Source organism: Sceloporus occidentalis, unplaced genomic scaffold (assembly GCF_023333645.1).
Source record: "Sceloporus occidentalis isolate IW3139 unplaced genomic scaffold, rSceOcc1.0.p SCAF_7, whole genome shotgun sequence".
Classification (NCBI taxonomy): Eukaryota; Metazoa; Chordata; class Lepidosauria; order Squamata; family Phrynosomatidae; genus Sceloporus; species Sceloporus occidentalis.
This window is the reverse complement of record NW_028316987.1, coordinates 47,168,347-47,184,127: the sequence shown is the minus strand read 5'-3', so window position 1 is coordinate 47,184,127 and position 15,781 is coordinate 47,168,347. Positions and strand designations below refer to the sequence as shown.

The 15,781-nt window shown below is 39.1% G+C and overlaps 1 protein-coding gene across 1 annotated transcript in view; it reads right to left on the bottom strand.

The window, feature by feature from the left end:
- Positions 1–1,671: 1,671 nt before the first annotated feature.
- TOPAZ1 (testis and ovary specific TOPAZ 1) overlaps positions 1,672–15,781 on the bottom strand; it is a 44,525-nt gene continuing 30,415 nt past the window's right edge. Inside the window, exons 12-19 of the mRNA XM_089532872.1 lie at positions 13,212–13,278; positions 11,705–11,879; positions 10,964–11,064; positions 9,960–10,125; positions 8,126–8,290; positions 5,951–6,154; positions 4,817–5,000; positions 1,672–1,959 (exon numbers count right to left, since the gene is read on the bottom strand). Of these exons, the coding sequence (XP_089388998.1) occupies positions 1,749–1,959; positions 4,817–5,000; positions 5,951–6,154; positions 8,126–8,290; positions 9,960–10,125; positions 10,964–11,064; positions 11,705–11,879; positions 13,212–13,278 (1,273 nt within the window). The 3' untranslated portion in view covers positions 1,672–1,748. The remainder of the gene's footprint in view (positions 1,960–4,816; positions 5,001–5,950; positions 6,155–8,125; positions 8,291–9,959; positions 10,126–10,963; positions 11,065–11,704; positions 11,880–13,211; positions 13,279–15,781) is intronic.

Here is a 15,781-nt window from a genome sequence, read left to right as displayed (position 1 = left end):
TTGTCTTTTGTTATCGCCATGAGCCCGACTCTCTTGAGGTTTTTTTTACCAAATGCTTTCATTGGGTTCAGGAAAATGTACAACATTACTAAATAATAGCTAAAAATAATACTTCTTGCAGGGCATGCAAAGAAAAATGGAGGACATGATAAAAATAAAAGCTATAATAATATAAATTCATGCTTCCTGGTCCTGCTCAAACTGGTGGGCATGCAAGGAAAAATGAGGACATGATTAAATAATAGCTAAAACAATATAAATGTAAATCCCTGCTTCTTAGTCCTGCTCAAAATGGAGGACATGCATGGAAAAATGCAGGGCATGCCCAAAACAAGATCTAAAAGGCAACAAAACATCAAATGCTGCTGCTGTGTCAGGCTCAAAATGGAGGGCCTTTTGGAACTGCAGTGGAAGGGGGCACCTGCCTGTATAGAATCACAGAACTGTCACTGCTGGAAGTGTACAGATCTCAGAAAAAAATCACAGAAAATCAGTTTTGAATCACAGATATTCCACAATCACAGTAAGTTTTCACTGATATCTAAAAGTCATAGGTATTCCAATGACTAGTCTTGCTCCCATCTGTACAAGCAAAGATCAAGGATGATGGGAGCTATGTAGACAAGTCTCCTGTAGGTTGCAAACAGCTGTCCTGTACATTGTCCCTGGCAGCATACATGCAAATATGGCTGATGACAGGTGAAACGCAACCAAAGACTGTAGCTTTGAACTTGGTTTCAAATTATACACATGAACAGGCAACAAAATCTAATGAATACCATAGAATGTTGCCTCAAGTTCCTTATATTGTTTTCTTTCCAGACTATTCAATTTCTAGTAAAAACGTTTGAAACTCTTGAAATCTTTTTTCCCCCTCCTGACTATGCACTCTCCACATTTGTGGCTTTGACCTTTGTGGATTTGATTATTCATGGATTTTATTAATGTTATACCTTGGTCCTCCAGCACAACTCTATGGTGAACTTTAACCAAAAGTCACACTGAAGGACCTATAGATTCCTAGAGAGAACACTTCACTAGGCATGTCTGGCAGATGCTGACCAGAGAGTCACACTGGAGGACTAGATTCCTAGACTCTCAGGTAAAAACATGTTTTTGCTATTTGTGGTTTTTCCACATTCATGGAGGTCCTGTGCTCCTAACCCCAACGAATGTGGAAGGACAAGTGTATATAATACTTAGATCTGTCAAATGTTTTCACCTACCAGCAGTGAAAGATGGTAAATGGTGAAAATGATCATCCTCCATGCTACAACCATGAAATAAACTGGTTTGCAAAAATGTGCCTAGTCGCTAAATTAAATCTTTTTAAGTCAGCATTTTTCAAATGAAGAATATATCAATACAAAACAATACCAAAAGCATTCAAAGATTTTTACCATAGATCATCTGTGATCCTTGGTTTTCGAAGGTAAAATCCATTGTGTCAGTGATGGAACAGTCCCATATTCACACTCTTGGTTGCTGCACTGCCTTCTTTTTTCCCATGTGATGAAGGCAGAAAAGCTTATGTGGCCTTAAATCTTTGACCCCTGGTATTAGCAAATGTAAAGTGCCTATCTTTTTATTATGACTTTAAGAACACTCTTTTCTCTAACGTTTCATATGCTAGAAATGGAAACACTGAATTATATAACTATGAGAAGAGTATGAACGCAACAGAAACAATCTTTATTGATTTATTATTTTAAACAATGATTACGGTCAACTGAAGTCTTAACAAGTGACTAAAAAAGCCAGACTTTCCCTGCCCATTTCATATTCTCTTTCAACCACTTCAGTACAGAAGCATATTCCAAACTGTAAACTTGCTCCTTGTTAATATTTACTGTCAAATGCTTTATGAAAAGCCTTGGAGTAGATATGCGAGCAGCTTGAATCAGCCTCTCCACTGCACTTCGATAGTCATCATCATTGCGTACATTGCTGCCTTCACATCTGAAAGACAATGTTCTCAGAGAAATTAGGGCCAAAATCCAGTTGTTAGCACAGAGCTGCTATATCCTATTTCTTCCTAAAATATACTTATATACACTTATGTGAAGTGACTGATATACCATAAGTAAAGGATAAACAGCACTGTTGAGGAATCAGTTCCTCCAATTTCTAGGCATACTGTTTTCCTAAACATTTTAATACCAACGAAAGTAGACTAAACTAGAAGCCAAGGTGACTAAACTAAGATAATCATGTTTTGGTCATATCATGAGAAGGCATGACTCACTAGAAGAGAGCAATGTTTGGTAAGGTAGGTGCTAGGAAAAGAGGAAGACTGGATTCCAGGTGGATTGACTCAATGAAGGAAGCCATGGCCCTGAATCTGAAAGACGTGAGCAGGGCTTTTGATGATAAGGTGACTTAGAGCCAAAACAGAAGGCCCTAAAGGGGTAGCTTTACACTGCCCCCTTGATCACCAGATTGAGGCTGCGCTAACCACACATCGTGGGCCCCGATGCGGCATTTTTCCAGCCCAAAAAGAAGCGGCAAAATTTTCCGCCGCCATCACAGTTTTTATGCGTTCCTGCTGCAAGCAGCATCTAAACGCCACACTGCCGGAGTGTCAAAAAGCTGCCCCCCTGTGTGGGCAGCAGGGTGGCATGATGACAGCTTCAGTCTGTACTGGCCCTTAGACATCTCTCAGTCATAGAGTTGTCACAAGTCAAAGTTGACTTGATGGCAGTCAACATCAAAATATGGTAGTCGGCCCTTCTTATACACAGATTTTTATACATGGATTCAAGCATCCACGGTTTGAAAATGTTCCTCACAAAGGCTGCATCGGTTCTGGACCAAGCATCTAGCTTATAGTGCAATATAAAGGTTAGTAGTAGTGATCATACTGCAACCCTACATACATCATCTACTGGTATACACCACTCAGGAAGGTAGAATCAGTAGCTACTGCTCTGGCAGAATGTGCATGGATTTGAACAGGTGGTTTTTAGCTAGTTCATAACAAGCTGTATAGTTGAGACCATCCACTTTGAGAAGCACTGTGCGGATACCTGTCATCAAGTCTCAAATCCAAGTAGCATATTCAGTACTCCGGTACTTTTTCTTGAGTTTGACATTTGGTTGAGATAAAAGGCAATCGTCCCTATGATGACTATGGGGATGTAGAGGTGATTAGAAGTCCGAAGAAGGGTTTTGTATTAAAGCTGGCAAAAAATGTCCCGATTCAGGTGAAAGGAAAGTAAGACTTTGAGGAGTAAAGAAATATCAGGATGGAATACAACCTTGTCAAAAGTATATAGCTAAGTTAATCCCATGGTGGATGAAAAGGAACTGAGGTAAATGAGGAGGAACAGTAAGGGACAGAGTTGAGGGTCGGCAGAGCTACTACCAAAAATATCATACAACTGTTCTAGAAAGTCACAAAGATGCACTGTGCAGGTGTAGAATACCCCTGAAGTGTGTGAGTCACAGAGACCATGAAGAAAAACTGAACATTTATTAAGAAGGAAATGGAAACAACATCAAGGGGAATGGGAAAAACATGTAAATGCTAGAAAGACAACTCTTGAGTGGGGAGCAAATTTTCATGTAATATCAATGGCTGTTAAAAGAACATGACATCCCAAGGAACATGTACAATGTTCTTGTGCTAACAAAAATTGGCTATGGATGGCACCACAGGCGAGGGAAGAATAGAGACATGGAGCAACAGCAGCAGTAATGATTCAACAATGACTTTAAAGAATTATTAAGAAGATAGACAAGTTAGATTGCTATGATGTATTGTCAGAATAATTAGGTGATGGCTCAGTATACTTAAGACTAGTGTCAGTAGTACTAACATTATAGTGTATTTTTAGTCCATATTTGTTTATGTAAACCACTGTGTTAACTGTACGTTGAAGAACTCTAGAATTTTTCAATGAATGTATAAAAAGTCTAGAAATCGACTGTAAGGTATTTATTCCTAAAATGTAAAATCCAAGACTGTATGTACAGAAAAGGTCACTGAACAGGAACAACTGCATTTTTAGTATAGGAATAGTATGTGGAATTAGCATGAAAAATACTGCCTATACTCCTGTATATGCTGACCTCACTTATAAGTCAAGGGCAGACTTGGGGGCTAAAATTATGGATTTTGATATGTCTCATGGATAAACCAAGGTTAAAATATAGGGCATGTAACAAGGGATGTAAAGGACAAAGCAATGGAAAATGATGCCAAAGAACTTATAAGTATAAGTTAATAAAAAAACTTACAAAATTCCAACAGGCATAACTTTGTTTACTCTAAAGGCTTGGATTAGGAAGGGACTATGGCAAATGGAGATATCTGCAATGTGTGGGGGCGACAACCAGGCAAAGGTGGGGCTAAGAAAATGTGCGCTTGTCATAAAGGATTTAAAGGCAAGAGTTAAGGTAAAGTATTAACTCTTATCAAAAAAGAAACCATCTGCTACTCTGGTGAAAGGTGAGTTTAATCTGTCCTGGGAGAACTGAAAAGAAGCACTGATTTGGTGCTTTGAGAAGTACCAAAGAGCCACAATTTTTCTACCAGGCATTCAAAACAAACAAACAAACAGCAACCCGCCCCACAAGCGACACCAAGGTGAACAGAATAGAGGAGTCAGTTTTTCTTTTATGATATTCCAGGGTAAACTAAGCTCTTGCCTCTCATCACTCTACTCAGAGAAGGGGATTGTTTCCCCCCTCTTTTTGGCAAGGTGGTTAAGATTTAAGGTACAGTTCTTGTCATAATATCATAATATTCTTCCTGTAAGTCAACAGATGAGCACTTGATACACTATTTAATTACATATCTAGAAGATTTACCAACCTTTTTAGCACTATCTGAAGTATTTGAATGGAAGCACCTGGACTCTGAATACTGCTAGCATTTGCAACCATGAAAATTTCAATTGCTAGCAGCATCTCCACCTCAGTCATATATGATGGAATTAGAAGAAGCTTACGGTAAAGATTTCCCTCCAGTGGTGGGTAGCACCCTAATGCTAAAGCACCTAAAATGAGAGTAAAAATATAAATATGGGGTTAAAGTGCTAAATAACATGCATTTTTGTGTACATGTATAGATAGCTAGCTCTTTTATCACCATTTATCATCTGAAACTATTTGAAGCTCTACGTAACTTTTAGTTGCTTCCATTTCCAACCTTACTGTAATTGATGCTTTGGACATTGTCAACATTTGTTAACAGAGGAGGAAAGAAGAAAAGGTAACTGTCTTGCTTGTTTACAATGTCTGGAAGTGCTCCATGCAGTCTTATCAAACTGGGAAATGCTTCATCGTTTCATCAAAGTTCTGATTATGCAATTCTGGTACCATCAGGGAACTATCCATTTTTTGTGCTCCCTTCTCCAGCTATTATCTGCTGCCCCTCTTTGTTCAAAATAGTTACAAGGCCAGAAGCTGGGATTCCATGCCTTTAAGGGACAGTGAGTGTGTTAGAAATTTGGAGTGCTGTAGATACTAACAAAATGGCTGTATTGGGTGGGAGCAAGCTATTCAATAAAATAGCACAGCCAGTCACAAAACCCCTATTTTCCTAAGGGAAACTAGTCATGCCAGAGCATGTATGAAAGTTATTAAAAATTGGGTCTTTCTCAGAAAACCTAGACAGAACTCAGACAGGTAGCCTTTAAAAAGTCATTAACATCAGTCCATAACTTAAAACAATCAATAAAAACATCAACCAAAGCAATAACAGAAGATCATCTCTACTGTCTGGCTGACTGCCATTCTGACATAATAAGAGAATTCTGTGCCATTAGTAGCCCGGCATCTTTAAAATACTATCCAAAAAGGTTGCCTATTGAACATCCCTGCAAAATTTTCACATGATCTTCAATACCAAGCAATATATACAAAAGTGTGGACTGCTGCCCAAACCCTTCTAAGTGATTTTCCCCATCAATTTAATACAGCAGATATTGTTCTGAAGACAGCTTACTTTTATAATGTGTCCTGGCTTTAAGCCACAAGCAGCTTCTTCCCAGTGTCGTGATTAATGATCTAAGTAAATGAAATTCAACAGGAATATTCTTTGTAAGCATGAAGTCTACAACAGCAGATGACATTCCAAGGTTCTTGCTTTCTAGACAAGCACCAAGTAGCTTATTAAACAAAAGGCTGTATTGGGATACATCCAGGGTATCTGTAAAATAAGAATATTGTAAATGAGAAGTTTGTCTCAGTTATGAGGTAGTACATTGACTCTAGCAGCATAATGGTAGGAACCACAGCATAATATATTTTTCCTATTTCAAGGTTTCATGGGAATGTTAAGGAGATGTGACGCTTCTTTTATGTGTTTTAATGGCTGAGCTTAGCGTGTAAAAGATTTCCCTGCTTAAACTGTGAGCCATTACTGCTTTCTCAACAGATACATACTGCGAAAATCCTGACAATGTTTTAAGCGCATTTACAAAAGGGTGTGCTGCCATTTTTGTTATGATAGGCAGGGAGAGGTAAGATGGCAGGCCAACAGAGGAGAAGGGATAAGAGACACTTTGTGGTTTTATTGATTTATTTATTGCTCTACCAGAAACTGACTAGTGCAGTAACTGGAAAGAACTAACTGATCCATTATTTAAATTTGGATGAACAAGCTGATCTAGTGTATAAAACCAACAGTTGGTTAAGCAGAGCGGGTCAATTTGACCTAACTGTACCCACCAGCTGAATATTGTAGAAGTCAAGACCAAGCAGGAGAAGAGATGGCATCACAGTGATGTATCCTGAGTCAATTCCTCCACTAAGACACCCTTGTCTAGGAATTGTCAAGGTTTGAGTGTGTGCATTCAACATCCACACCAAGGCCTCTTTACCTGAAACAGCTCTGGATTTCATGGCTTAAATGCCAACCATGGGTCTGGCTCAATAAACATATGGCTGAATACAGATGAAAGTGATCTGTGAGTAGCACTCTGAAGATGCTCCTTTAACAAAAGACTACTGGACAGGACAAAGATTACATGGGTCTTTTGTCAATCTTCACTAGTAAAAGCTACCAGATCTAGATTATTTGACACTCACTACCTCTGTAAGTGATGGTGGAAGCTACTAAAAATGTATGTATGCTCTGGTGGAATTTTCCTGCCACTAATTAATTGTTCTATTAAAGCCTGACATATGGGAACTGAGGACAATGAAATGCTTGGGTAGACAGTTAAAACAATGGTGGATAAAGACTTGAAAGATAACTGATGGCATATGAGTGAGAACCCACTTTAGAGCCTATTCTGCGGTAATGATGGCAATGTAGATAGATTTTATTGCCACCATTGCACATGTACAACATTGTTCAATGGCGTTGTTCCTGGTGGTGGAACCACTGAAACATTCTGAATCCTACTGAAGAAAAACACTTAGTAACCAACCCTGAAGAGTGTGCAAAACATGCTACTGATCTGGACTCTAAATTAAAAGCAGGCACTGGGTTAGTGATGGAACAACCTGATGGAAAATGTACCTAGGAAAGTATGTCTACACTGCCTAAATGATAAGCTTTTGTCCTTGCTTTCTGACTGAAAGGGAGAAATGACAGAACAAGACATGACAGCAAGGAAAGAGTGGCAAAGAGCAAGGAAAGAATACTTTCAGATGGGTTTGGTGGCAGAGATGCAACAGTTTAATAACACTGTATCTTACTCTAAGTGTTTTAAGAAATGCATGCACCATGATTACTTAATTCTCTACACTTCAAGAAAGTTGATACAAGATAAAAACAAGAAGTGGTTGTTTGAGGGAGAAAGAAAAAAAGTGATGGTTACCAACCATTGTCTAATGAAACAAACTACAGTGCGCCCGCGTCATACGCGGGCGCGCTTTACGCAACTTGAGCATACGCGCTCAAGCCGCGGGGCGGCATGTCCCATTCAATTGAATGGGCACGCGCGCCTGTTGCGCTCTGCTGCGCCGCCGTGCATGAGCCCCATTGTTTCCAATGGGGCTTGAGCATAGGCGGAATTTGCCTTACGCGGAGGGATCCGGAATGGATCCCCGCGTAAGGCAAAGACCCACTGTATTTACCTCAACCACTTACAGGATGAGAAAAAGGTATTGGTCAAAATGACATGTGAACTGCATGCATATTTATTTGTTGTATATAAAACAAAACACTTACCAGAAGAATTCTGAAAGCCTGGTAGATTTTGTAAGACTTCGAATGCTTCTCCATATCGTGACTTTGTAATGTATTCAGTTGCCATTGTACATAACAAATTATGTCGATTAAGAACATCCATTCTATCACAAGGCCATGATAGTGTATTTATTACCCAGTCTGACTCTGGAGATTTTAATATTGATATTTTAAAAGGTGACAAAATAGTAATAAATAATGAAAAAACCCAGAAGTTACAGTCTAATACTCAACAATGCAGTGACATGCCTAGTCATCCCACAATATCTGGAGCTGGAATACCATTTGGTTCTGCTACTAGACTACTTTCAGGAGTGACAGCATTATTATGGATGAATAACCACTTGCTAGAATCTACAAGTCAATTTACTCTATTCCTTGGACAGTTGCCTCTGAAAAAGTAACAAAGGCCCTAAACAGACTGGCACTTTGTGCCAGCCTGGGTCCGAAAGTAGGGCTCGGTAGGGCTGGGAGTCCACACACGGCCAGCCCTACTTTTGCCACACATCCACATGGGGCACGCCATGACACACGGGCATCACAGCACCCAAACGGCGCTCCGTGCAAGGGGTATCATCATGGTGCGTGAGCGCCAAAATGGCACCCCTTCCAAGAAGCTGCTTTCAGCAGCTTCTTTTTATTCCCAGGAAGGAGCAACGATCTGGGGCAAAAAGGAGCAGCTGCAGGCCACCCATCTGTCAAGCCCCCAAGTTTCACTGAAACTAAGAAAACATGGGGCAGAAGTGGGATCCAAAAGAACACCGCAAGTACATCACAAAGCACCCTGCAATGCTGTTGAGTCAGCCCTTCCTTCCCAGAATGCAGTGGCATACTCAGAAAAAAATTTAAAAATTAGATTGTAAGCCTGAGGGCAGGGAACCGTCTAACTAAAAAATTGTATGTACAGCGCTGTGTAAATTTACAGTGCTTTATAAATAAGTTAATAATAATAATAATAATAATAATAATAATAATAATAATAATAATACAGTTTAGTTAAACACTGTCTGATTCACTTCCCTACTATTTCTTTAGATGGAACTGGATGTCAATCAATGTCTGGCTGTCTCCCTACTGAAGAATAACAACTAAAATGTCTTTACCTAACGCAGCTGCAGTCCCAACACATTAAGAGACAACTAACTTGAGCAAAGCTAATTTAACACAATATGAATCATGTACAATAAGAAAACTCAGATGATCGAGCACAGTTGTTCTCTTTTACATTGTATCAGGGTTGGGCAGGTTTGATTGGTCCAGGGACAATCAAAAAATGTGTTTTCCCCACTTAAAACAAAACAAGAGGTTTTCTTCTAAATCTTAAAAGTACCCCAGGCCCTACAACTTGCTTTGGAGGAAAATCACTGATTCTAAGGTTTCCAACAGTGGAAAATCTCCCCTTTGGACAACAATTGTTTTGAGGAGAAGGGAAATAGTGATCTGGGGAAGCTGCCAAAATTGGCATGACAATATAATTCATTCATATTGTACTAACTCCTGTGTATTATATTTATTTTTAAAGATGGGGCAGCAAAATGTTAAAATATGTAATTTGAAAATGTGAACTTGCACAACTTGGTTTTTTTCTCTCCTTCCCTTTCTTTTTGGGTCTTTTTAAAGGTTACGAACAGGAAATCTGTTGCTTTTACTGAATTTAAGGCTGGGCAAAGTGGGGAATAAAAATGCTTTCAATATATATTAACTCTCTCAACATTCAGTTCTCTAAGTAATTTTGTTATAACATTAAACACTAACAACCGCACCTTAAAAAAAAGCATAATTTCATCCAGTTGTATTTTTGTTAATGAAAATTTACCTTTCAGTACCCAAATTGCTCCATCTAGACTTCCACATTTGAGGAAGATTTCCACAGCAACATTAACAATATGGCATCTTGGTGCCAATCTCTCATGACCAAGTAGTCCTTTAAAAAATGTGAAAGGTATCTGTAAAGCATGAAGTACATCCAGAACCTTCCTGGCCTATGATATAAAAGGAAAAGAAGAAATTACCAGAGCACCAGTCTTTACAAGTCCAATGTTCAAACCACTATACCATGCTGACTCTCAGTCTCAAGAACAGAAGGGCATTTACTCTTGGGGCTGCTTAGAAGCAAAGAGCTCCTTCTTCTTTCTTTTTTAAATTCTAGCTGGTGTGAGGGGAGGGAGGCTGGCAGGGAGAATGTAGAACAGAAGGAAAAGTGAGGGCAAATTTTCTGCTCACAGAAAATTAGGGTTGCCCAAATAAAAGCTGGAGAGTTTTCCAGCACTTTTAATGTTTATGAAGAGAAGGAAATTTTAGCAGGCATTGCTTGTCATGCAACCCAGGAAAAAGCAATACCTGCTGAATTCCTTATTCTATGCAACCACCGAAAGTGTGGAATTCTCTCCAATTTTCAAGCAGGCAACCCTATATGACAGAATAGTGCTCTGAAGAGGGATTGTGCCAGCCACCATGGGTGAGATAATGGAGATCTAGGATACAATTTCCCATCTTCACTCCAATGAAGGAAAGACATGCTTGGTGGCAGATCTTCCCTGGCCATTCAGAGTGGTAATGAAGATGTAGATATGCTCCCCTCCCTGGATTATCAGCTCAATCCAGTTCCACATACTTTTGTCCCAGTTATGTGGAAGAAAAATACAGCAACCGTAGGCCTACAGTGTCTAGCAACATTACCCTGAAGCTTGCTCCTGTAGCCACTACATATACAGGCTTTATATTAAGGTGATGTGTTGATCTGAACCTGTGGACTATCTAGTTTTCTTCCATTCAAACATTTAATCTAGAAAGCCTGCAGAATGTAATTAAGTAAAGTACCTTTGACCACTGCTGCTTTCTGTAATATGAAAACATAACACTTATCCCAATCCTTCCCAGTAAATTTTTGTCTGCTTCAGTATGACGTCCATCAGCATTAACTAGAAAAGAAAAGTATTAGGAAGTATCACCTCAGATTTCTTCTAGTTTTTTTTTTTACAATTAAGTAAAATGGGTATAATGAATTTGTTTGGATCAAACAGGTCAGTTATAACTAAGAACTACCACATACAATTGAACATTCACAAGTCTAAACATACAGTAGTACAGAATCTTCAAATGAACATCTAGAGATTAAATTAGGTATTTACCATCAGTTGCATAGGCTGCTAAATAAAAGACCTCAACTTGTCTTCAAATGTTTTGCTTGATAAATTCTTCTAGCAAGTGCTTCCCTTCCCAGTGTAGAATCCCAAGGCAGCCAAAACAAAACAAAACAAAAACAAGAACAAAAACAAAAAACTAACAACAAAAAAGGAAGCTAAGCAGATACTAGTTACATCAATTGTCCTCCAAATATATTCTCCCTGTTTGTGTCCAAATTTTGCTCGCTTGCCTGGGCTGTATTTTTGACAGTGAAATATGTGTGGTGCTATTGTACTACAATATAAATGGGAGGGGGGAATTAATGTTTTTGAATTAAAGTGGAATTTAATGTGGAAATGTACCCATATTTCATTAAACAGAACCCTTGTTTTCTCCTTGCATATGACTCTGAAATAAATATTCCACCAATTTTACCTGCAGCTGCAAATACACAAAAAGGAATCACTGGCCTCTCTTCCTTCATGGCACTGGTTAGGATGTTAGCAATGCACAATGAGTACTTCTGCAGGTCATCAACATTTCCACATCCTCTCCTTACATTTATGTACAAAGTTCCCAATTTAGCCCAGTCATCTTTTTCTTTACAATGCTGTTCAAAAAGTGATAAATATATATATAAAATTACAACATATGATCAGAACACAAATGTGGCAAACATAATTAATAATTATGAATAAATAATATAAATATAAACAAATAATATAAATAGTAATTATAAATAATACAAATATTAATAATTAATATAATTAGTGTTACTTGGAGAGCAAACTGAGTTCAATTAACTGGGTTTGTTTATTACTGGCAATTATCCTCAGACCTTTAAATTTTAAAAGCAAAGCATTCAAATAGTTATACAAAAAGCAGAAAGTATTGGTTCAAAATTTAGTATCCTTGTTGTACAAATAAATTAAGAACTATCCCTCAGCAAGATTTGGGGAATTAGAAGAAATGTCTTAAATTCACTGCCTTAGCCAAAATAGTCTAATGATTGTAAGCCTGAGGGCAGGGAACCATCTAATTAAAAAGACTGTATGTACAGCGCTGTGTAAATTTACAGCGCTTTATAAATAAAGGTTAATAATAATAATAATAATGATCTGACTGCTATTTAATAGTAACCTCTCTTAGGACCAAACTAATGTTCTGAATACCAAGATATTTGAGTAACACATAAAAATGCTATCTGCTGAGGAAAGGCTTTTTATTTTCTTTCAATATATCTTCCACTAAAAATCAATCATTTCAACCGTTCATCCAATTATTTAATATCTGTCAGCAATCATTCATCTTCACACCCTAGGGTTACCTTCTCGGAAAACTGGTGTCAAACCTATCCAAACCCATTTCAAAGGGATACCCTCATTTGGCTTTTTCTATACCCTGAATTTTGGTTGAAATTCTCTATAAATACTGATGCTTTTCCTTTGTTCCCTTGGATTAGTTCAGTATTGGGCATACATGCTACTGGTTTGCTTGGCTAACCCCTCTCTCGCTTGCCAACCTCTGTTTGCCTTGGGAGCGAGTGAGTTCTCTTTCCATCTTCGGACCTGTAACAAGCGGAGCAGCTATTCATACATGTGTAGTATTTCTGTTAGTTCAACCTTCTCTGTTCCAACGTTAACACCTTTAAATTTCTTAGTCCTTATGAGCGTGTGTGGTTGTATGTTTTGGATGATTGTCGATTTTCCCCTTTAAATAAACTGATTAGAAACCTGCCTCTGGAATTCATGTCTCTGGACTTGGTATACATAGGGACTTGGTCCCATGGCTAAGTAACCCAGCCACTACCACTGAGCAAATTTAGAATTCCCCAAAACTTATTTGAGTGTCCTTTTCGGAAAGGTGTACATTCAGGGTTACATAGCATTATGGCATTAAGTAACTCTCAAGTCTGCTTTCATAACAAATATGTGCATTGTACCTGAAATTCTGCAACTGCTGAATCAAAGTCACAAAGGCAGGCCTTTTTGAAATGTCTTCCCTGAAATCTTAAGAATAATTTTTATATAATCATCCATTTGAGAAACCTTAAATTTAGATTTAACATACAAAGAAACAATTCAAAGTCTTAATTAACATAGCCTTTTCCCTGGCAAGTCAGGATTCCACAAGATATACTTTGCAGTATACAGTCTGCCCACGTCATACATGGGCACATTATACGCTGCTTCTTCTGGCACTGTGCACCAGAAGAAATAATGGTGCGTGTGCCTGTGGCACACCACCACTGCCGCGAGCATGAGCCACATTATTTGTAATGGGGCTCAAGCATATGTGCACTGTACCATCTCATCCGTGTTATTTGCAGCATCCATGAGTAAAAGAGCTGAAGAGAAGTAGCTGCAGTATACAAACATGACAGTATGCATCTGAACTCTCTTTAACACTTTAACAGGGTTTGTGGGCACAATCTTTTTCTTTTAGAATACTTTAACAATAGTAGATGAAGCAGTCTGTTGAAACCGCTGATAGTACTGCCTAGTTCAGTGGTAAGAGAATAATATTACCCAAACATCAGCCACCTCATTTCCCCATTCTCTTAGGAGATTACAACAGAAAGTGGGTGGGTAAATTGCAACTGCAATAACATAACAGCATCTTTGACTGGGACTTATCTTTTTCTTTGTTCTCTTGGTGGGGGACCATTTGGAAAGTGTTTCTTTTATAAACACACACACACACACACACACAATCCATTAATGGCCTCCTTTCCTGCTTCTTTTCTACTACAATTTCTAGTGTGAAAATCCAATCTGTTCTATATTAAACTTTGGTAGTCAGGTGATGTGCTTTGGGTGTAGCTTAGGTGCCCTTCATTTACATTCTTGCACTGGGAAACCTCAATCTATCAGGTCATGAGGAGCAGTGGTGGAAATTTGAATATGATTTCCTTTCAATCCGAGATGGCAAAGTGTGGAGAGACACTGGCAAGATGGAAATGTGCAGCACAGAAAGAATGAGTGTGTCTTAGAACTGCCAAGAGTGCAGTTGGAACTAAGGGTTTAGCCTTAAAGGGGATTCAGATTCAGATATAAGGAGGAAAGATTTCAGAAGGACAAAAGTCATGCAAAATTAGTTTAAAGTGATAAATGTTTTGGGCAGTGGAGATCCAGTGAAGGGAAGGCTCAGATTCACATTATTCTGTAGAATTGTAACTTACAAATAAACCAAGAGATTCATAGGATTTAAACTCCTAATGAATGAGCTTTAATGAAAGGTATGCGTAAAGAACTAAAACACAGTTGAAGTCACTGAGTTAACTGAAACAAAGTCAATTTGTAATTAGTGAAGTGATGTACACTTTGTAACCACAAGCTTTGAGAACCAACTACCAAAAGAGATGCCATGATAAGCTCTTTCTGTAAATAAGTTATTTTCGTCTTGTTCACAAAGGAGTGGCCTGAAGTTGATTATTCAATAACAACATCAAAATATGCTACCAAGTATATTAAAAACATTTAATAATAATAAAGAGGTTTAAGGAAGTGGGAGGACCAAGGGTTAGAGAAACAGTTCTGAGGGAAGAAAAGCCTCAAACTACTTAGGAAAAGACAAGAGGGGAATCCTGTTTTACAATTTGCTCTACTTATACACGGATTTTTTATACACGGATTGAAGCATACACGGTTTGAAAATGTTCCCCAAAAGTATACATTTCAAATATCAAACCTTGATTTTCCATTTTTATATGGGACATCATTTTGCTATGTCATTATATTTAATGGGACTTGAGCATACACGGATTTTGTTATACACAGGGGATCTTGGAAAAAACCCCCAGCGTATAACAAGGATCCACTTTATTTATTTATTTACTTACTTACTGTATTTATACCCTGCCCTTCAGCCCTAAAAGCTCAGAGCAGTTTACAATTCTTATTTTAATTAGATGGTTCCCTGCCCTCAGGCTTACAATCTAAAATGACACGACACAAAAGGAGAAGGGAATAGTGGTGGGGAAGGCGACCAGGTCCAGCAATTCTTATCTCCCTCTGAGGCCTGGACCAAGGCAGATGGACTGGAGGGAGGGCTCTTTTTCTTTGACTGAAGGAATCAAGGGAGAGGTATGGGCTGTTGGTCCAGGCCTCTCCTTGGTGAGGCTTGGATTTCCTCAGCCCAAAGGGAGTCCCCAGACTCCCTTCGGGCTGAAGGAATCCAAGCTGCGCCAAGGAGAGACGTGGGCCGTGCGGAAGAGAGGTCTGGGTGCACGGCCCAGGCCTCTTCTCGGCAGCTTGGATTCTTTCAGCCCGCAGGGAGTCAGCAGATTCCCTTCGGGCTGAGAAAATCCAAGCCACGAAGGAGGACTGGGCCAAGTGCCCAGTCCTCTCCTTTGCAGCTTGGAACCTCAGCCCTCTCCCAGCCCCGGCAGATTTGCCCCCACCACAGCCAAGCCAGGGCAGAAGCCGCTGCAGAGGAAGCCGGTAAGCAGGGAAGGAGGGAGGGAAGGAGACGGGGAGGGAAAGAAGGAAGGAAGGAAGGAAGGAAGGAAGG